The 24,020-nt window shown below is 34.3% G+C and overlaps 1 protein-coding gene and 1 pseudogene across 1 annotated transcript in view; one reads left to right on the top strand and one right to left on the bottom strand.

The window, feature by feature from the left end:
- Positions 1–24,020, bottom strand: part of SLCO1B3 (solute carrier organic anion transporter family member 1B3) — a 69,287-nt gene that overhangs the window by 27,517 nt on the left and 17,750 nt on the right. The window contains exons 3-8 of the mRNA XM_047066902.1: positions 9,333–9,474; positions 5,686–5,818; positions 2,358–2,479; positions 1,002–1,148; positions 743–841; positions 233–475 (exon numbers count right to left, since the gene is read on the bottom strand). Of these exons, the coding sequence (XP_046922858.1) occupies positions 233–475; positions 743–841; positions 1,002–1,148; positions 2,358–2,479; positions 5,686–5,818; positions 9,333–9,474 (886 nt within the window). The remainder of the gene's footprint in view (positions 1–232; positions 476–742; positions 842–1,001; positions 1,149–2,357; positions 2,480–5,685; positions 5,819–9,332; positions 9,475–24,020) is intronic.
- Positions 5,909–8,631, top strand: LOC124501174 (prefoldin subunit 4-like; annotated as a pseudogene).

The raw sequence follows: 24,020 nt of genomic DNA, 5'->3' as shown, positions 1-24,020 counted from the left end.
TTTCTTAGAAATAATTGTAGTAAGTGTTAGAGTCTAGCAAGACAGGACCAGGTATGGTTATCTAGAGATGGATGACGTGGACCTTGAAACATCTCGTTCTATACGTCTCTAAAAGTTTCCATCAAACAGAGTCAGAACTATGCTTTCTGCCCAGTGGCAACTAAGAAATAGTTTCGTCTACTTTAATTTGAAATTAACAATTCCAAATTGACTATAAATGTGAAATACTTACCAGTTATATTTTCACTAATATTTTGCCCATGGTTGGTCACATTAGCTATTTGACTCCTTTTCTCATTTGTTTTGGGGAAATGCGAAGATCCTAAATCTTTACTTTCTTTCTGTGGTTTATCCAGATTTTGGGGCAGGAAAAAGAATGGAATGGAGGACATAATGGATAATAGTCCAGCCACAAGGAAACCAAGCCACCAAGCACCAACCCAACGAGAGTCCTTAGGAGTAATTCTGATACTGCCTAGAATAAAGAATTATAAGTAGCCAGTCAAAAAATCATTTTGAAATGCAATAAATTCTGAGCAATAATAATGACTGCTGCCCTTCGTAGATACAGAAATTAAACTCTATTACATCAATTCTGAGACACTATTTTTTTAATTTTGTTCACACTTCATCACACAAATAGTCAGTAAAGAACTACTGAAAAAGTGGATTCAGTATTTGGAAGGATGATGTCCTGTACTTGAAAAGTATTATTATGTTACCTTGTTTTTATTATACTTACTGAGATCTACATATCCAATATCCACGTACATTTTAGCAAACAGAGATCCCTGTATAAAGCCAATGATTGGACCAATCATTGATATTGCATGCAAAGTACCTAAAAATATTATAAAACAATTTTATCAGATGCCAATAATAAAATTATACAAGTCTCCAAAGAATTTTTTAGTAAGTAAAAAATGAATTTAGGAACACTATTATTTCAAGGGTGGACCCAGGGAAAGTAATCATAAAATCTAATATTTTCTGTACATTACCTAAATAAAAAGAAGAATGTCCTGTTTCAGCAAAATCATCAATATAAGAAATCCCCAAGGGTACTATGGGGGTTTCCCCAATTCCACGGAGCATATTACCCAGTAGTACATATATCCATAGATATGATCCAGATTCCTTTTCACAACCTATGCAGACAAGAGTGTTTTATTTTAAATATTAATTTTAGCATTTATATAAGAAACTCAACTGCTTTAATCCCTTAATTATTCCATGTAAGATTTTTTTTATTTTTTCAAATTATAAGACTGATTCATAGTTACTTTACAAAATTTGACAATATAGGAAAGCAAAAAGTAAACAAGTAAAAACTAAGTTATCTATAATCCCACCACATGCAGAGAGCTACTTCTCATGTTTGCATGTATCTTCCACATTTTCAGTTCACATAAAAATATGCATAATATTTATGTACATTATATTTTTAAATGTCCAGATCATATTATAATCTCCTTTTACACTTAACACCATGTTATGTCAATTTCCCCATGTTTTTAAGATTTCTTTTATATCAGGGTTTAATGACTGCATGGTGGTGTGCTGAATAAGTTTTGTAACTTAATTAATTAATTAATTAATCCCTTACTTTTTACTCACAAAATATTTTGAAGTTTTCATTCTGTTAAACAGGTATGCCGTAGCTAGAACTGTAAATAAATCCGGTCACATTCCAGATTATTTCTTTAAGATAAGTCAGTAAAAGTAGAATTGCTGATTTAAGCATGTATGTTCTTTACTATATTGAAAATTAACTTTCAAAAATCTCAGCAATACATAAATGTTTTTCCCTCTATATCATTTCTTTTTATTTTTAATAAAAACAGGTAGAAAAATATTTTTTGAAATATTTTCCTAATAAGTAGAAACACCCAATAGGCAAAAAAAATTATAACTATAATTTACAATTTGTGTCTTAATAGGTAAAAATAATCTTTAATTGGTGTAATAATTGTGTTTCTCCTAAGGAGTAAAGTTGCATTTTTAACATATTTATACCACTTTCCTAATTTAAATGTATATATTCTTTGCCAATTTCCTACTGAAATATTCTTTTCTTTTAATTTTTTAATGTTTTTTATTTTTGAGTGAGAGAAAGAGACAGAGACAGAGCATGAGAGGCAGAGGGCCAGAAAGAGAAGGAGACACAGAATCCGAAGCAGGCTCCAGGCTCTGAGCTGTCAGCACAGAGCCCGACGTAGGGCTCGAACTCACAGACTGCAAAATCATGACCTGAGCTTTCCTATTTTTAACCACTTTTGCTAATAAATCTCATAATAATTTTCACAGATATAATTAAATTGACCAGTTATAGAATTAGTGACATTATCAATTCTTACCTTTTTCTACTATCTTAGGTGATGTACTATTGAGTAACAAATTTTCACTAATTGAACAGGTTGAAAAGCTTGTTGTTAAATTTTCTGATGGATTGACAAGACTTTCTTTAGAATACCTGTAACTGTAAGAATATCACCAGATTTAAAGCTTTGCTTATCTACTGAATAGTTTCACTTTCCCAGAAATACAGATAAATTTTCCCACTTTATTTGCACTGTTTTTTTTTCTCTAAGTTATCAGAATCCCTTTTGTGAATTTCCCAGCTTGTATTTTAGGGGAAGAAATGGGTACAAATGAATGGGAATGCCCACTAAGAAATATTATTCAATACTCCCTAGGAAAGGAGGATTATCATTCTAGGAGTGCTTGTATTCTGTTCAAGAGGTACAATATCTTGGTTTCATGCTTTGTTAAAAAACGAAACAAAAAAATCCCCTGCTAACTATACCTATCCACCCATTTGAATTATCCTCAAGTGGTCCCAATCTAAACCTCCTGATAAACTTTCTGATAACATTTAATAAACTTTAGTGTTTTACAAGTCAATCTATAATGCATACCAGTTCATCTATATATTTTATCAATACCTGTCTGATCTTCTGTCACAGATATTCATACCCCCATCTCCCCCCACACACACTCAAATGTCTGACTACAAAACTTAGTTTTAAAAAATTCTAGTCTATTTCAATTGAGTGAGGAAGAACTTAATAAGAACAACAGAGATGGAGCTAGTATAGGGACAGTGTTGATCCAAAAATACTGAGGTGTCCTGTGAGCTCCAAGGGCAGCCTGCTGCAGGCCGGGCTTTATGCTCAGCTCCAGGGAACTAGAAATAAAACACACAGCTTTTGTACCGAGGGCATTTTATTCTCTATTAGATAAACATATACAATAAAAGACATGATAATTTTAATATAATAGGTCCTGAGTTGTCATAAAGGAAAAGGGGATGATCAGCTTTCCTCTGAGGTGGGGAAGGTGGTAAACTAAAGAAGAATTCACAATGAAGAGGACATGCAAGATAAACCTTAAAAAAGGATAGGAGCTCAACAGTTAGACAAAGAAGGAAGATTATGCAAGGCTATAGAAACACCATGCACAAAGATACAACATTATCATGCATGGCACATGGGGGAACACCACAAGCCTTGAGTATGATTCTCCACTCTGGGGAGCAGTGTAAGATGAAGCTAGAAAGATAGTCAGGTTATATGTAAATGAGTTTGGATATTAATCCATAGGCAAGAGGCATTCAACATTTTCAACTATGACCAACAGTAAGAAACACATTTTGCATCACAACAACATATACATATGCGTGCGTGCACACACATACACACAAATACACACATATATATATATATATATATACACACAATCAAAATAAAAGTTTCATAGAACAATATTTGCTCTCATACTGTATATTCTTCTATTTTATTCTATCCTATCCTCTCAAAAGTTGTTGGTTTCAATAATCTGAATTGGTCCCCTAGTGGGTCAGAATCTGAAGCTTGAAAAACACTGCTGTAGGAAATTGGGAATTTTAAGCAGGAATAAAATAATTAGATTTGTGTTTGAAAATGAATAGTATGGAATATGAGTTATAATGGAGTTGAGACTGAAGGCAAAAACTCTAGGCCCGAGATGTGGGAAGCTTAAGTTAGGTTAGGAAAAATAGGGATGAAAGGAGACAATCTGACACATTGGAAGTAGAATAAGGAAGATTTGGTGGCCACTTGTCATCTGTGTCAAAATAGAGAATCTAGAATGAGCCCCTTGACTTTGGTTTGAGTTCCACTGTGGTTAAATTAATCATTATTGAGAGAGTGAATGTGAAAAATCTGAACTGGTTTTGACACAAGGATGAATTTAGTTTTGAATATATGAATGGGAAATTCTTATCGGATGTTAGGCTGGAGATACCCATGAAGTGGTTGACTATATAGAGACTAAGTGTAAGAAAAAATTAATGTATATATGTGATTGATACGTATAATGCACACACTTCATACAAAAAATCCAGAATGAAAAATGAAGAAGACTGAAAAGGGAGGTTAGGGGATACTGACATTATGGTGTCAGCAACAGAAGTATGGGCATGATGAAGAAACCACATATATAGAAAATAAATCAAGAAACAGAAATATAATGAAAATAAGAAGCAGCAGTACCAGGAAGAAGAAAATTCTTATGACAGTCAAATAAAGGTGGGGAAAGGAATTAGTATGCCAAAAGACATGACTGTTTGTGTTGACAATGAATAAGTAATATCTTTAGCAGAAATTGTTCATTAACTCTCAATATCTATTCTTCTCTCTTTCCATTGTAATAGTAGGTGGGATTTTTAGCTAGGAGCATGGTAGCCTGGAATAAAGTGTACTTTTTCCAATGTCTTTATATTGGGATGTGAAATGTAACAAAGTTCTGCCCAATGTGAAGTTAGGAGAAGTGTTATAGTTCTGAAAATATTTCTTAAGCCCCAGCCAGCATGCACTGTTTCTTCTGGTTCTTCTTCCCTTCTTTTATCTTGTTGCCTGGAACAACGTTGCCAGTTTGGAGCATGAGGTTAACGCCATGCAAGGCAGAGAAATATTGGGGCACCTGGGTGCCTCAGTTGGTTAAGTGTCTGACTCTTGATTTTGGCTCAGGTCAGATCTCATGGTTCATGAGATCAAGTCCTGCATCAGGCTCTATGCTGACAGCACGGACTCTGCTTTGGATTCTCTCTTTCCCTCTCTCTCTGCCCCTACCCACTCATGCTGTCTTTCTCCCTCTCTCAAAATAAATAAACATTTTTTTAAAAAGGCAGAGAAATATGATAAAAAAGAAGCATGAATCTATTATGCCTAGTCTGGCTACATTAATTTTTTTATGTGGAAAATAAGTTTCTATCTTATTTAAGCCATCACTATTTTAGGTTTGCTGTCATTAGTATTTGACTCTAATCATAATGATACAATGACCTTAAGAAGAATACTCTCAATGGATATGGTAGTGGGTTAGGTGATAAACTCTTATTGAGCATTAAAAAAAAAAACTTGTAAGCAAATACATGCAGTGTATGTCATATCAAAAGGCCATAAAAAGTTCATTTACTTCCTATGAAAATGTATACCTTCTTTAGTGCTATTCATATCTGAAAGTCAATGAAAGCCATGGCTGATAAAGCAGTAAGTTACTTATACAAAATATACTTCATTTCTACACATACTTACTGGGTATTCCTCTTAAAAGATGACTGCTTGTTTAAAAGGAAAAAAGAAGAAATTCTACCATTAATTTATAGTTAAGTGATAATTAAGGACAGAACTGTTTAACACTTACTAGCCCATAAAAAAATGTGGTAAAGCAGTCAAAATACTTCCAGTTCCCATAATGAAGCAACCAATTCCAATTATCTTTGGTCTGTGTAGTTTGGCTCCAAAGTAACTCACAAATACAATCACAAACAAATTTCCTAGAGAGAGAATAAAATTATTTTGACATGATTAATCATAGCAAACATTGACAGTCCAATTGTGTGTCCAGTAGAATGGAAAGCCCCAGAATGAATACAAGTAAAGCATAAGACATAGTACCTTCCCCCAAAGGTCATGTAATTCAATTGAGAAGGTGAAACCTACTTACATTAAATCACTCACTGTAAAATTATATGTTATTAATAATAAGAAGAATGGGTTTTAGATAGGAAAGAAAGCACTTGAATGACCAGGTAATATTAGTGACATAAAATTTTACTGAAGAATTTAGATTGGTTTGAATTGTTTTTGGCTGGAAAAAAAATGCAGAAAATCTTCCTGACCTGATAGAAAGGTGTTCATTCAGGGATTTATTGATTCACTCCTATCATTTTTTAAATTCCTATTAAGTACCTGCCATAGTGTTAAGAGCTAGAAATTAAAAAAAAAAAAGGAATAAACGATAGTATTTGTCCTCCAGGAACATATATACCAGTGATAAAAATAAATAGATGAACAGAGGTGGTATTAGATCACAGAAAAGAAGAGCTTAAATTAAGTAGGGGTTACAAGAAAGTTTCCTGGAGGAGAGGCCATTTGAGATTTAATGTCTAGTATAAATTATTTAGATTAAAAAAGGGGAAGAAGAGTATTCCAAGTAGAGGAAGTCATGACCAACCTAATCCATCTGGAGCTACATGTATAACAGCAAATAGACACAAATCAAGAATTACTAAAGCAGTTGATAGGGAAAAAAAATTCAATAAAAGTGCCAAAATGAACTGGTAGATAAAGTAACTTATGGAGAAACAGTTAAATAAGGAAACTAAAAAGAGGAGGAACTGAAAAAATCCGGTTAGTATCTCTAGAGGTACTATGGTATGGTGCATCCATAAAATAAGAACTGGCAGACTAAAAATAGAGAATAATAAGAATTTTTGTAAATCAAAAATAGTAAGGGATGTCTGGGTAACTACATTGGTTAAGTGTCCAACTTCAGCTCAGGTAATGATCTCACGGCTAGTGAGTCTGAGCCCCAAGTCGGGCTCTGTGCTGACAGCTCAGAGCCTAGAGCCTGCTTCAGATTCTCTCTCTCTCTCTGCCCCTCCCCCCTCAAAAAAATAAACATTAAAAAAATTTTAAATAGTATAGAGAAATGTACATATTGGGAGCTAATAAGATAGAAGACAGTATCAGAGATTGATGGAAAATAAAGTCAATGAAAGTAGAATTTTAATGCTTATTTATTTTTGAAAGAGAGAGAGAGAGAAAGCGTGAGCAAGTGGGGGATGAACAGAGAGAGAGAGACAGAAACCAAAGCAGGCTCCAGGCTCTGAGCTCTCAACGCAGACCCTGACATGGGGGCTCCAACCTATGAACCGCAATATCATGACCTATGCTAAAGTCGGTCGCTTAACCAAATGAGCCACCCAGGTGTTCCAAACAAAGATAATTTTAGACAGAAAAAGTTAAAGGAACCAAACTGTGAGGAAATTTAATATTTGTCTTATATATGTTCCAGAAGAAAATAAATAATAGAGAGAAAGATACACATCTAAAAATAGAAAATAAATTCCCTGAGTTAAAGGGAAACCTTCAAAGTTAACCCCTCAGATACATTTCTCCAGAAGTAATATAAAAAAAAAAAACAACAGCCCTGATATATGTTAGTAAAATTTCTGAAATTCAGAGATAAAGAGGAGGTACTCATCAGTGCATGACAATGATATTTATAATGATGTCTTATATGTAATATTGGGTGTTAAAAGGCAGTAGGTAAATATTTTAAATGTACCAAGGAAAAGATTTTGAAATTTTAATTCCATACTCAAATTATTACTTGAATACAATGGTAAATATATTTTCCAACAAGCAAGAGCTTGGGAAATATGTTATGTGTTCAATTATTTCTGGGAAAATATAACAACTTAAAGATCTACTCCAGAAAAACTAAAGATGAGATTTGAAGTCATAAGATTCAAGTAACAGTGGTAAGCAAAGAAACCAGGAAAACCTAAAACCATGCCCACATAATTGCTGTCAAATAGCTACAAAGTTTAACAAAAATATTAAGAATCCATTCCTCAATAAAAAGAGACACACAGAAAATTACAATTTGAAGTTAATAATAATCCAAAACTAAAATTCTAGATGGTTTCATTAAATCTCAGAGGTGAAGAGTGAAGGATGCAAGGTGTCGATAACCTCTTAATCATGAAAAAGCGGAATTCATAATAAAAATATAGATGGGTCTTTCTTTATACAATTATTTTTTAAAATATTCAATAGCTAAATACACTTTAAATTAACTTAAAAGATAAACAGCAAACTTACAGAAAATATTTGTAATTAATACAGCATACATAATTTTTGAGTCCCCTCAAATCATTAAGAAGTCTAAAAAGGGACCAAAACGGTGGCCACCACGAAGAAGGGGGATGCAGAAGATGTCGATGTTACTTTTGAAGACCAATAAAAAGATGAGCAAACATGCACAGAATGCAAGTAGAACCACAGAGCTGAAGGAAGAAAGAAGACGTGAAAAAGATACAACTGTAAAATTTACAAGTTGTTGTGAGGACATCACACTTACAAGGTGATGACCACTTAATCATATCTTATCAAATTGGTGATATTTTCACCAGTCATCCTCAAGAAGAAACACAGGACATGTTAGGAGAAGCAAAGAAAAATTTGCAAAAGTAAACTAATGCCTTAAAATCCAGAATGGAATTAATTCAGTGGGTGTTAGCAGATTCAATTACATGCAAAATTCGAGAGCAACATAAACCTTGAAGCTGATGAAAGTTAAACATTTTATAATACTTTTTAATATTTGTTCAATAAGCTTGGATATTATTTAAAATGAAAAAAATTCTGAAGGGGGGGAAGGCAAAGGTAATAAGCTATGAATTCATAAAGTAAGAGAAAATATTGTCCAGTAATAATATAAAACCTGTTATTAGAGATATCTGAATTAAAGAAAACAAAGCACTACATTCAATGTTCTATAAAAAAAACCTTTCACCCCAAATTTTATACCCAAAGAGTAGAATAGAGGTTGCTCCAAAGCTGTTCCTCCTTCCTTAAATCATCAGAATCATAATCCTCTCTCCAAATTTAAAAAAAAAATTTTTTTTCACTAGGGCACCTTGATAGAGGAAAAGTACAGCCCTAAAAAGTATTAGCTGCAAGCAATGAGTTTGTATAAATCAGCATTTCTCAACCTCTACATTATTGACATTCTAAGTTAGATTTATCCTTTTTTTGTGGGGATTGTCCTGTGCATTGTAGGATTTTTAGTGGCACTCTTACCCTCTACTACTAGATGTCTATAACAATCTCCCTCCCCCCAGTTATGACAGCCAAAAGTGACATCAGATATCATCAAATTGCCCCTGGGGTGGGGGATAGAATTTACTCCTAAGAATCAATGGTGTAGAGCTTTTATGAACAGTTTTACCTCAACAAATCTGGTTACTAAGTAATAATAAAAATAGAAATAAAAATTACCCATTTCAAAGCCTCCATCAATTAAGCCAGAAACAGAAGATGATATGTCAAATCTCTTTTCTATCTGAGTGATGGAACTTTTCATAACAACTCCACCCAGTGCCTTACACATAAAGCTGAGTGACAGGGCTACTAAGAACATCTATGAAAAAGCAGAAAGAAAAGTTAAAATGATTAATAAAAAGACTATAATGCTTATATATGCATAGAATTAAAAATGGCTTATCTTATTTACTTAAAAACATTATTTTTATCATAAAAAGCATACCCACCTTTCCTCTATACCAATTGGTACTTTAACATTACCTAGTCCTTTAACATTACCATCGCTACATTGATAAAGCATCATTTTCTAATTTGGTTACAACATCAGGTAATTAGAGCAGGACAGTCAAGGCTATTATTTTTTATTTAATATTATTAAAGATTTCTAGATGATGTCTGAGATGGCCATGGTGATAAGCTATTCTTTATTCCTTCATGAACAGTATAGACTAACTGAGAGGGAAGTGGCTAGACATTCTCAAACGTGGCATTTCCAGGAATTCAGCTAGAAATGGAACTTTTTTTTAATTTATAAATCATCACTATTATTGGAGAACAAATTAAAATGAAAACAACAAAGTATTCAATGTTCTAAAAAAATACTTTAACTCTAGTGGTTATAGGTGTTTTATTTTCAAATTAATTTTAACAAAATTTGTTGATTTACCCATAAGCAAATTCCTTTTAAATCTAGCATTAAAATATTATTTTGTTATTGACTGGATGTTTGTGTCACCACCAAATTCATATGCTAAAATCCTAAACCCTAATGTGATAATATTTGGAGATGGGTTCTTTGGGAATTAAGTCATAAAGATAGAGCCCTCATGATAGGATTAGTGTCCTTATAAGAGCTTACTTTCTCTTTCTGCTCTGTGAGGACACAAGAAGGTACTATCTGAAAATGAGGAAGAGTGTTCCCACCAGAACCCAACAATGCTGGTATCCAGATCTTAAGACTTTCAGCCCCCAGAACTATGAGAAATAATTTCTGTTGTTTAAGCCACCTTGTCTGTGGTATATTCTTTATAGTAACCCAAGCTGATTCAGACAGGTCTTTCTCATTGCCTTCTACACCACTGCGGGTAGCCACCATCATGTTCAGCCTATTAGATCTTTCTGCTTCTGCTCTCATCCTCCCTCTCAACACAGTAACTACAAAAATTCTTTCAAAATAAAAATTGGATCATGCCATTACTCCCTGTTTTCCCATCTCACTCTTAGTAATATCTAGTTTTTCCGATGGCCTACAAGACCCTAAATGATCTGTCCTCCCCACCCCAACTATCTGTTCCCCACAAGTATTCCCTCTTACTCTTCTGATCTCATCTTCTGTTACTCTACTTCTTACTCATTCCTCTCCATCCACACTAGTCTTCTTCTTGTACCTTGAGCACCCCAGGCTTATTATTTTGCCTCAGGTTATTTGTTCTTGCTTTTATTCCTACAAGGAAAACTCTTCCCCATAGTTATGTCCCTATCACTCACTCCCTCACATCCTTGAGGGTTTTGCTCAATGAAACTGTGTTGATCTTTTGTCTAACTATAACCTAGTATGTGTCTTGCATGAGGTCATGCTTGGAAAAAGAGATAAAAGGCCCAATACAGCCGTTCCATGGCTGGAAAGATGTGTGTACTTTCATTCTGCATATGGAATTTTGATGAAGTTGAAAAGACTTGAGAAAAGTTGTAAATGTTACCACTTATTAGAAATAATTAAGTGTTCTTATATAAGATATAGGAAGTCATCCAAGAGTGAACCACAAAAGGTGGAATGATATCAAAATCAATTTTACTAAATTGGTGAAGGGAACAACAAGACTCACAGGACAAAGATATTAAATTTGTCCAGCAGGATTAGAAAAAAATTGTATGAATATTTTCTTCAAGGAACACCAATTAGGAATTCTTGTAGAATTATTTACTGTCTTTACATTATAAAAGAGAAATTAAAATTTTCATGTTCTAATCATTTCCCAAAAATAATCATGTTACTGACATCAGAAATTAAGAAATGTAGATGGGAATGATGTCAGCAAGATGACAGAATAGGAGCCCCCAACCCACCTTCACCCATGGATACATAGATTTAACAACAACAACTGAACAAATACCTCTATGAGAAATCCAGAAACCACTTAAAACATTTTTGCATCCTAGAGAGTGTGAAGCCAACCATGCAAGCCCAGTTTGAAAATCTGACACTGTCAACTTTCTTGCCAAATGGGACAAAACCCCCAACTCCTATATTCTCTATGGGGACTTAAAGCAGTAGAACTTATATCCAATGTTCTGACTTGTAAGGGGGCTGCATGAGGGACCAGTTTGTATCCAAGTACTGACAAGAGTAGATGGCCAGATTTGAGGCTCTGGGAACAAAGACAATAAACCATGCACCAGAATCATGTAGTACCATGGATAGACACTAGGTGGAGAACCAGTACTGTAGTTTACTAACACAGGGAGGCTGCAGTATCTCAGACACCAGGAAGAACTTCTAAGTAGGCACCAGCAAACTTCTTCAAATAGCCCAGGGAGGAAACACACCCAGAAAAAAGTTGAGAGGTCTAGAGAATCTCTAGTCTGGCTAAGTAGTGAAACTTATCCCTGTACAAAACCACAGAGAATTGGCTGATTCTTCAAATGCCAAAATTCCAACAAGAAATAATAAGACATATAAAGAAACAGGGGACCACAACACATTTAAAAGAAGAAATTAAATCTCCAGAAATTGTCCCTAAAGAAATGGAGATATATGAATTGCCAGAAAATGAATTCAAATTTACCATCAAAGGGATATTCAATGGATTAAAATACAGAATAAATATACCTCTAAATGAAATCAGAAAAACAATGCGTAAGCAAAGTGAAATTATTAATGAAGAAATAGAAACTAGGGAGAAGAACCTAAGAGAAGTTCTGGAACTGAAGAAGATATTGCCTGAATGGAAACTTCACTAGAGAGATTCAAAATTAAACAGAAAAGAATCAACAAATTCAAAGACTGACCCAAGGGCGGAAAAATTAATAAAAATGAAGAATATAAAAGACCTATGGTACACCATCATGAAGCAGAACAGTATATGCATTATGAGAATGCCAGAAGAAGAAAGAGAAAGAGGCAGAAAAATTATTTGACGACAATGGACCCAAATTTTCCTAATCTGAGTGAAGAAATTTTAGGAATTTAAAGAAGTTCATCTAGGATAAAATATAATGAGACCTACACCAAGACACATCACAATCAAATTGTCAAAAGTCACAGACAAAAAGAAAATCTTGAAAGCAATAGGAGAAAAGTAACTCATCACACACAAGGCAATTTCCATTAGATTATTGTCAGATTTTTCAGCAAAACAACCTTTCAGGCTAGAAAGGAATATAATATAATATTCAAAATATTGAAAGTAAAAGACTGCCAACCAAGAATACTATATCTGGTGAAATTGTCCTTTAAGAGCAAGGAGAAATCAAGACTTACCCAGATAAGTCAAAGCTGAGGGAATTCATCACACTGGATCTGCCCTACAAGAAACACTGAAGGTTCTACAAGTTGAAGTGAATGGGTGATGAATAGCAACACAAAACGATATCAAATGAAAAATTCCCTAGTAAAGGAAATATAAATTCCTGTATTATTGTAATGTAGGTGAGTAAATCACTTATAAATCTAATTTAGATTTTTAAAAGCATAAAGAGTCAATGTAAATTTATGTTAATGGACATGCAATATAAAAAGGATAATTGTGTCATTAACAAAAAAGTGGGATGGAGGCAAATACATAAAAGTATAATTTTCATATACAGTTGAAGTTCAGTTGTTCTCAGTTTAAAATAGAGAACTGGGTGACTCAGTCGGTTAAGCGACCAACTTCAGCTCAGGTCATGATCTTGCCATCTGCAAGTTTGAGCCCTGCATCAGGCTCTGTGCTGATAGTTCAGAGCCTGGAGCCTGCTTTGGATTCTGTCTCCCTCTCTCCCTGCCCCTGCCCCATTCATGCTCTGTCTCTGTCTCTCGAAAATGAATAAACATTAAAAAAAATTTAAAAATGGGGTGCCTGGGTGGCTCAGTTGGTTAAGTGTCCGACTTTGGCTCAGGTCACGATCTCATGGCTCGAGCCCACATTGGGCTCTGTCCTGAATGATTGCTCAGAGCCTGGAGCCTGCTTCAGATTCTGTGTCTTCTTCCCTCTCTGTCCTTCCTCTGCTCATGCTCTGCCTCACTGTCTCTCAAAAATAAGTAAATGTAAAAAAGAATTTAAAAAAATAAAATAGATGGTTATAACTTTAACTTGTTTTATGTAGTTGCAATGGTACCCACAAAGAACATGTCTATAGAATATACATAAAGGGAAATGAGAAGAGAATCAAAACATGCCATTACAAAGAAAGAAAGAAAGAAAGAAAGAAAGAAAGAAAGAAAAAGAAAGAAAATCAGCAAGAGAGGAAATGAGAACAAAAAATTTAAGAAAGGAAGAAAAACAATTGACAAAATGGCAATAGTTCTTTTCTATCCACAATTACTTTAAATGTAACTTGATTAAGTGCATCAATTAAAAGACATAGATTGTCTGAATTTATTTAAAAAATAAGATTCAACCATATACTGTCTATAAGAGATTCACTTTCAATCCAGGATACCAAAAGGCTAAAAATGAAAGGGTCTGTAATAACCTGGATGTTTCTGTCCCTTGAAAATTCATATTGAAAATCTAATCTCCAAAGTGATGGTATAAAGAAGTGTGGCCTTTGGGAGGTTATTATGTCATAAGGACAGAGCCCCCATGAATAGGATTACTGTCCTTAAAAAAGAGACCCCAGGGGGACTCTCATGCCCTTTTTCCATGATATGAAGACACAATGAGAAAACAGCCATCTGTGAATCAGGAAAAAGCCATCTCCAGTAACCTAATCTGCTAATACCTCAGTCTCGGATTTCCCAACCTCCAAAACTAGGAGAAATAAGTTATTATTATTTAAGCCACCCAGTCTATGATTTTTTGGTTATAGTTACCCCCACAGGTGAGAAACAATATTTTATGCAAACAAAACCTAAAGAAAACAGGGATGACCATACTTTTAGCAGACAAAATAGTCTTTAAGCCAAAAAGTATTGCAAGAGACAAAGAAGGACAATATAATGAGAAAAGGGTCAATCATCAGGAAGATATAACAATTATAAATATGTGTCTAACAGTAGGGCACTCAAATACATAAACACTGACAGAACTCATAGAAGAAACAGAAACATATTAAGAATAAGAGATTCAATACCCCACTTTCAATAGTACAACCAGACAAAAACCAACAGGGAAACAGAAGACGTGAACAACACCATAAGCCAATTAGACTCAATTGCACCCAGACATTTATAGAACACTCCATCTGTCAGAATATACATTCTCCTCAAGTGTACATGAAACATTTTTCAAGACAGACCATATGTTAGGTAATGAAGCAGTCTTAACAAATTTAATAAAATTGAAATCATACAATGTATTCTCACTGACTGCATGGAGTGACATTAAAAAATAATAGCAGAAGGAAACCAGGAAAATCCATAAATATGTAGAAATTAAACAACATCACCAACAGATCAAAGAAGAAATCACTAGAGAATTTAGAAAAAAACTGGAGACAAATGAAAATGAAAACACAACATACCAAAACATATGGGATGTAGTAAAAGCACTGCTAAAATATAAGTATATAGTGATAAAAGATAACATTAAAAAAACAGAAAGATCTCAAATCAACAACCTATACTTATACCTCAACGGTCTAGAAAAAGAAGTAAGCCCAAAGTTATCAAAAATAAGTAAATAATCAGGATTAGAGGAAAGATAAATGAAAAAAGGAATAGAAAAACAATAGAAAAAAATCAATGGAACTACGAGTTGGATTCTGAAGAAATCACCAAAATTGACAAACTCTTAGATTAACTGAAAAAAAAAAAAGAGGAGGCTCAAATAACTAAAATTAGAAATTAAAGAGAAGACATTACAAATAGTATCACAGGAATAAAATAAATTATAAGACACTGCTATGAACAGTTATATGCCAACAAATTCAGTAGCCTAGAAGAAATGGATAAATTATTAGAGAAACAAGTTACCAGGATTGAATAATGAAGAAATAAAAAAAATCTTTAACAGACCTATATCTAGTGATGAGACTGAAGCTGTAATTAAAAACCTCCCAACATAGAAAGCCCAGGACAGTTTCACTGGAGAATTCTACCAAACATTTAAAGAATTAATGGTAATCCTTCTCAGATTCTTCCAAAGAATTGAAGAGGGCACAAATTCATTAAATGAGGCCACATTACCTGATATCAATGTCAGACAAAGACATCACAAGGAAAGAAAACTACAGACCAATATCCCTGAAGAATATTGATATAAAAATTCTCAACAAAATACTAGTAAACAGTGTCCAACAGCACATTAAGAGGATCATACATCATAAACAAGTGGAATTTACAATTAGAATGCAAGTCTGACTCAACATATGAAAATCAATCAATGTAATACATCACATTAACAAAATGAAGAGTAAAACCACAATCATCTCAATAGATACAGAAAAAGCATTTTACAAAATTCAACACTCTTATGATAAAAGCACTCAACAAACTAGGAATAGAAGCAAACTAACTCAACAGAATGAAGGCTGTATATAAAAAGCCCATATCTAACAGACTCAATGGGGAAATATTGAAAACTTTTCCTCTGAGATTAGGTACAAGGCAACAATGCCAACTCTAGCCACTACTATTCAATGCCATACTGGAAAGTCTAGCCAGACCAATCAGACAAGAAAAAAAAAATAAAGGCATATAAACTGGAGAAGAAGTAAAATCATATTTTTACTATATTATTTATTTATAATTATACTTCCTACTTATTTATAATTTATGTAATTTATACTGTTACTACTATTTGCTCACAGATGACATGATCTTATATGTAAGAATCTATAAAGATTCTACACACAAAAAACTATTAGCACTAATAAGCAAGTACAACAAAGATACAGGATAAAAAATTAACACTCAAAAATCAGGTGTGTTTCTATACACTGAAAATAATCAATATGAAGAGAAAATTGAGAAAAGAATACCATTTATGATAGCATCAAAGTAATAAAATATTTAAGAATACACTTCAACAAAGATGGTGAAAGCCTTGTGCACTGACAACTACAAAACATTGCTAAAGAAATCAAAGATCAAATAAATGGGACATCTGTGCTAGCAGACTGGAAGATGTGATATTGTTAAAAGGTCCATATTACCCAAAGTTAAAATGTGCAACCTACTAAGTGGGGGTCTGTTGATGATGAAGAGAGGCATGTTAAACAAGGAAAGATGTATGTTTTAATGTATTGAGTGGGATACTCTAACTAACCACCTGTCAGTTTTCCCTGGGACCTCTCACCAGTGTGTTGTGGCTTGAAGCACCCTTGGAGCCACTTCCATGCTTTTCAGTTTTCTTCTCCTGCACAAGTCTTAGACTAGGATTTTTTTCTAATTCTTTTTACTAATTATCTTTCAGAAAACCCTCATGGTTTCTGATTTACAGAATATATCTCTTGTTTTCTAACACAGTTATGAGTTGCTTTTAATACCTTTTAGACTATTTATTAAAATTGGAGGGAGGAAGAGGTGGCTTCTGCCTTATTATTCTTAGCCTGCTATGAAGAACTGGAAGGCTTCAAGTTAGAGCTCTCTTCTAATGAATAAATAGAAAAAATGTCCATCAAACTCAGATGCCTGACACATAATGAGCAAATACTCAATAAATGTTTTTGGATTGTTGAAAAAATTATTATTCCTCCAATTCAGATTATAAATCTGGTACACAGTCAACATGTAGTGAAACCTCTCATTTCTTGGTTTCCTCAGTTCTTAGATGGCAATTATTACAACATGTTTATTATAATAAACAATGAGGATTAATTGAAAAAACATACATAAAATTTTTGACTTGCAGAAAGTGCTAGCCACACAGAAAGCACTCACAAGTGTGTTTTTATTACCATTATGAACTATCATCAACCAGTTTTTAGGTTTAAGTTCATTTAGACCAAAACAGGATTTATGATCATTTAGCTAAATACAGTTTTATGCCATGCACTATTGTAGGCATTGCAGAATCAATAATGAGCATATTGACAATATGATTTATTGACTATTTAAGAAATACAAAAGTGAACTCTCATTTAAATGCTGACCATCAAGCTCTCATTTGTGAAATCAAAGAAGAAAATTTCAGAAAAGTAATGGAACATATCATTAAAGCATATGTAAGTATAACTAAATACAAACTCTGTCCTGTAGAAGAAGGAATTTCTAAAAGTTCAGAGAAAACTTTTGTATAGTCCATGTATCCAATCTTAAAAGGAAAATTAGCTCAAGATAAGAGAGGTACCTAAAAAAGTAAAAATCTCACAGTATAATTCTAAATTCCTTTTACAAATAAGAAAAAGGTAATAGATGGAAATACATAGCCATCATAGAATCTCTCCAACGAGCTGGGATTTTAGAAGGATATGAAATGAATTAATATAGATAGATTTATAAATGAGCTTTAAAATTTTTTTAATGTTTATTTATTTTTGACAGAGTGAGAGAGCCAGCGAGAGAGCATAAGCAGGGGAGGGGCAGAGAGACAGGGAGACACAAAATCCGAAGCAGGCTCCAGGCTTTGAGCTGTTTGCACAGAGCTTGATACAGGGCTTGAACTCATGAAAGGTGAGATGATGACCTGAGCCAAAATTGGACATTTAACTGACTGAGCCACCCAGTTGCCCCAAATTGGGTTTTCTTTTAATCTATAACCCTATAAGATGGGCATTTTTAACCCTATTCCTAACACAGAACTGAGGTTCAGAGAAAGAATGACACGATTATTTTCTTAGAACTTAAAAAAAAAATCAAAAGGAATAAGAAAGCTGAAATCTTGAGTGAAAAACATGTAAACACCTGTGCCATTTGGTAGAGAATTTAAGATTGAAAGATTTCAAAATAGAGATATAAATGTTCACAATTATCAAATAGAGTTTAAAGTATCACAGATAGAAAGAGACAACTGGCATGCAGATAAGAGATCAAGTTGATATTTACCTGCAATCATGGCAAGTCAGTCCTTTAGCTTTTTGGCAAGAGTTCTGGAACTGAAGCGTGAAGACAGTTCCAAGTTTCCAATTGGTTACAAGTACAGCCAAGATTAACTCTGCTAACTCATCTGAACCTCAATTCATTTACTCAGCATTTATTGAGCAACTCCAATACAGCAATTACTCTGCTACATCTTGGAGTTGAGACAGGTGCAGAGTAAGAAGGGCAGAAAAAACTAGATGAAATCAATGTCCCAAATGAACTAGTAATTTCCTGGGACAAAAACAATAAATAATTCCAGCATAATAATGTAATGAGTACTATAAACTTATAATGTTATGAATACATAGAAAAGATGATTAATTCTGTCTATAATGGTTAAAGTTTCTATAGGTGTGGTGACATGTGAACTAAGTCTTTAAGAGATAATAGAAACTGGGGTGCCTGGGTCGTTCAGTCAGTTAAATGTAGGACTTCAGCTCAGGTGATGATCTCTCAGTTTATGGGTATAAGCCCCGCATTGAGCTCTGTGCTGACAGCTCAGAGTCTGGAGTCTGCTTCAGATTCTGTGTCTCCCTCTCTTTCTGCCCCTCCCCTGCTCATGCTCTCTCTCTTTCTCAAAAATAAACGAACATTAATTTTTTTAAAAGAGATAATAGTAACTTAGAAATTGAAGAAGAAACACATTTAAAACAAAAAAGGAAACACATGAAAAATCTGAGCAGTGGAAGAACACAGATCATTTGAAAAACAAAAAGAATATCTGTTAGGTGGAACATTAGAAATACGCAGACACTGGGAGATGAAATTGTATTTTTAGATGTAACATAAGGAGATCAAATTTTAGAGGGCCAATTCTGATATCCCTGTGGAAGATGGACTTATGACAAATTTATTTGAAAGCTGATTTCAGAAAATAAAGATGAGTTGGAAAGAAGGAAACAAAAAATCACAGACACTTTGGAGTTTAAGAGGAGACTCAGTAAGATGTGGGAATAATAGAAAATGAGTTTTCTGATCTTGTTTTCTAGGTTTCTAGTTTGGATAACTGTATGCTATGAGCAATAGTTATGAGCAAATAACTATTATTGCTATTTGGGATGAGAAAAAGAGAGGTTTTGGGGTTAAAAACAATGAAGTCACAAATCAAGTTTGAGATTCCTAAAAATAAACATACATCAAGCAGACACATCTGGCAGGTTTGGGGCTCAAGAGAGAGTTTTGTCTGGAGGTCCTTTGCAGATTTACTAGGGAATAGCTATATAATCCATTTTCAAGTTTATTCTGATGAGGGACGCTGCGGCAAGCTGAGGGCAAAACATAGGCTAACATTACCACTCTCCCCCAGGTGGAATGTGTGTGATATTCCTCGGACACTTCTGGCTACCCAAAAACAAAGGAAAGGGGTTTAAGTGCTTGCCACAGTAATGTGGAAAACTAAGAAAAATGAAAAAATTAAATTCCCTTACTGCCTATACCCCAATGACAAGTCCTTGAAACCCTCAGAATGACCTCCCTCTAGGATCTCAGCTGCTTCAAGGATGACACTTTGGTAGGGGCAAAAGAGAATCTTAGTTTAACATTATCTCAACCTTGAGTATCTTGTAAGTCTACTTCCTGTATCTCTACTGTCCCAAGGTATGTGCTGGCAATCATACTCCAAACTTACGACCCCCTGATATACATCTGAAGGGTCTCATGATTGATGTTTTACTAAAAGGTAATAAATGGCATTTTCCTAGCAACACCTAGCCCCTCAAGGTCCTGGAAACCTTGCTTCCAAAATATCTTAGAGACTTACTTTACCCCTAACCCCCTCCCAAACTGAGGGTATATAATAAGTTACCTGTCACTACCCCAGCACAGCTCTTCTTGCCCACAGGGCCTTTTCCCATGTTTTAATAAAATGACCTTTTTGCACCAAAGATGTCTTCAAGAATTCTTTCTTGTCTCTGGGCTCCAGACCACCCCACCCAACATCACCCCAAAACTTCATCAATTCCATTAAAAAATCTCATACCCTTTTTAAAAATATTCCTTTCCTTTCCAATACAAAGTGAGAGTTGTTTACATTTGCATAAATCAAATCTTATTTTTTGCATCACTTCTCAAGTATCCTTAGCAGGCTATATTATTCTCACTTTTCAATTTGTTTTTTCAGGGTTTTGTTTCAGGCTCTCTTTTTTTTTTTTTTTTTAACTCCACATACTCTTTCTAGGAAAGCTCCACAATTGCCATTGTTTTTATTACCACCTAGATGCTGATGATTACCAAATCTATATCTTGAGCCAAGATTGCTTTTGCTGAATTTCAGATTGCTTTTCCAAAGTGCCTACATTTGAACTCCATCCAGGCTCTTCATTGTTATGCACAGATCTCACTGTCTTCTTCCTCATTTTTCACCTCCTTTTCCTGGATCACCACATTCAACCTGCTGCCCAGGCCAGAGCTACTCTCTTATTGATTACCTCCAATCAATATTCCAAAGCTAAAAACATAACCTTATAAATATCTCTTTTCAACATACTTCACTTTATATTTCTACTTAAATGACCATCATCTTTCACCCAGATTACCACCTTTTCTAAGCAGTATTTCTCATTCCTCATTGTTATTCTTTTCACACTGCAGCCAGGGTGATTTTTAAATATGTATAACCATTTCCATTTCTAAAAGACCTCAGTAAATTCCCACTAAACTAATCCTCCAACAAATAACAATTATAAAGTCAAAGGGGAAAACAAAATCACCTGGAGGAACACAGGGGAGGGCAAACAAAAGCAGTCAGACTCTGGATGGGAGATGATACTTAGAAGACAATGGTTAAGGTTAGTTTCTCATTCTTATGGCTTTGAGGTAAGGTCACAGTACCTTCAAAGCTAAAACTCTTTTAGAAAACCTATAGTCCTTTTAATCTGAAGAATAAGAAAGAAGAGTTTAGTTTAACCACAGTTACCTAAAAGTTAGGGGGAGATTCTTATAAAGAGATCCAGAGAAGGTAGGTGGTGGGATGGTGGGGGGAGGGGTGGAAAATTGGAAAATAGGGTGATTGTATACACTCATTAAATCTTTGTTGAAATTTAATCCTTCAATGTTTTCATTTTTATTCTTAGATTTCTTATGTTTCAAAACTTGTTTATTTTCCATGTTAATATGGTGATATAAGGCACTCTTAGCATGTTTTACTGAAAACCAAAATTTTCATGGTTGAAATCTACAAATTATTATTTGATTATTTTTGTTTTTAGTTATCTCTTGAAAACTACATCTAATGTTTTTCCTGCCTTTTAAGGTCAAGGTATACAGCTTTTAAATTAATCTTAATTCAAAAATATTTATAATGTAAAATTATTATGCTATTTGCTTTAGTGAAATAAATTTATTTTTCTCTCATCTTCATGCTGTGCAAAAGAATTTCTAGTTAGGATGCTTTGTGGATGTCTTTGTTGTTAGCTCTCAACTTCCATAAGTTTTAATTTAATTTAGAATTGAATGTAAATATTATAAATTTAATACACTATTTCCAATTAGGATTCGAGGACAATATACTGATGTGTTTCAGAAAAATTAGGCTTCAGATATATTCTTTCTCTCTTCACCTCATTTTATTTCATATCTGGATTCTATATCTCATATTTTCCCTCTTCTTTTTCCTTATACCTCTTTCTCTTTGCATTGTTTTCTTGTTGGCAAAAGAAGAAAACTATCCATGGACTTGGTGTGCATGTGATGCAAGAAAACAAAATCTACTTTGCAATGACAAAGTCTAGATCCAGATGCCCCTTTTCCCACTTAATAACCTAACAAAGATGGAAATGTTACACTGAACTTCAGTTGCCTCATACATACAAGAATAATATAACTTTTAACTTATTTCATAGAAGTACTCTCAGTTTGAAAGGAAATTATGTTCCTGAATTCATGGAAATGTTTGTGAACGTTTGTCAGTACACCAAACATATATGAAATTTGGAAGCCCTTTATTGATTTATCCTTTTTCTCTATTTATGAATATAAGACCTGTTTCTGAAACTTTGCTCCATTCACACTCTCTGTTTATATTAATTGTTCTTGGCAGTGGGAGAAGAATAGGAATAGTGTTGACTGCCAAGACCCTGCCTACAAGCTCTATAAGATATACTATAACTGAGTTAGAAAGATGTATATTATAGACTGAAAAATTATAAAGCACTTGTCTGATGCATAAATTGGGCAGTGCATCCCATACCTAAAGATTTAAGCAGTATTAAGTATCAACCTTATGCTTTAAAAAAAAAAAAGGTCTGTGTCTTATTTTTATTTTATTTTTTATTTTTTTTCATGTTTGTTTATTTTTGAGACAGAGAGAGACAGAGCATGAATGAGGGAGGGTCAGAGAGAGAGGGAGACACAGAATCTGAAGCTGGTTCCATGCTCTGAGCTGTCAGCACAGAGCCCGATGTGGGGCTCGAACTCACAGACCATGAGATCATGACCTGAGCCGAAGGTGGATGCTTAACCGACTGAGAGCCACCCAGGTGCCCTGGTCTTTGTCTTTTTAAATCTACATTTCTTTTATTTAATATTGCTTTATATAATTTTAATATACTGAGACTTTTTAATTTTTTGAAATTTCCTTTTTTTCTATTACTAACTAGTTGTGAGCAACTATATTCTCATTATCAGTCACTTTGGCTAAATAAACATCTTACAGTTAATTCCACTTGCAGTTTTTACAGTTTGTCATTAAAAAACTTTTTAAATTTATTTATTTATTTTGAGAGAGAGAGGGAGAGAGGGAGAGAGGGAGAGGGAGAGAGGGAGGGAGAGCATATGAGTGGGGAAGAGGCAGAGAAAGGGGGAGAGAGAGAATAGCAAGCAGGTTCTGTGCTGTCATCTCAGAGCCCAGTGTGGGGCTCAATCTCACAAACCATGAGTAGATGACCTGAGCCAAAATCAAGAGTCAGCCACTTAACTGACTGAGCTACTCAGGTGCCCCTAAAATATTTTTTTAAGTTCATTTATTTATTTTGAGAGAGAGAAAGCATGTAAGTGAGAGAAAGGCAGAGCAAAAGGGAGAGAGAGAATTCCAAGCTGGCTCTGTGCTGTCAGTGCAGAGCCTAACTCGGGGCTCAATCCTAGAAACCATGAGATCATAACCTGAGCTGAAATCAAGAATCAGATGCTTAACCAGCTGAGCCACCCAGGTGCCTTACAGATTGTCATTTTTATTTCCGTGCATTTCCATCTTTCTTACTCAATTCATTTCAGTCAGTTTTATGTATTCACTGTCATAATCCCTAGCTTTTTGTGCTATCTTGGCATTGATTATGTGATTACCTTTAATTGCTTACAAATTTTAAAATGCTTTATTAAAGGGTGAACTTCTGGGGCGCCTGGGTGGCGCAGTCGGTTAAGCGTCCAACTTCAGCCAGGTCACGATCTCACGGTCCATGAGTTCGAGCCCCGCGTCGGGCTCTGGGCTGATGGCTCGGAGCCTGGAGCCTGTTTCCGATTCTGTGTCTCCCTCTCTCTCTGCCCCT

Source organism: Lynx rufus, unplaced genomic scaffold, assembly GCF_022079265.1.
Source record: "Lynx rufus isolate CCGP_SWC_20201006 ecotype Redwood Valley unplaced genomic scaffold, mLynRuf1.p SCAF_7, whole genome shotgun sequence".
Taxonomy (NCBI): Eukaryota; Metazoa; Chordata; class Mammalia; order Carnivora; family Felidae; genus Lynx; species Lynx rufus.
This window is presented reverse-complemented; position numbering and strand designations above follow the sequence as displayed.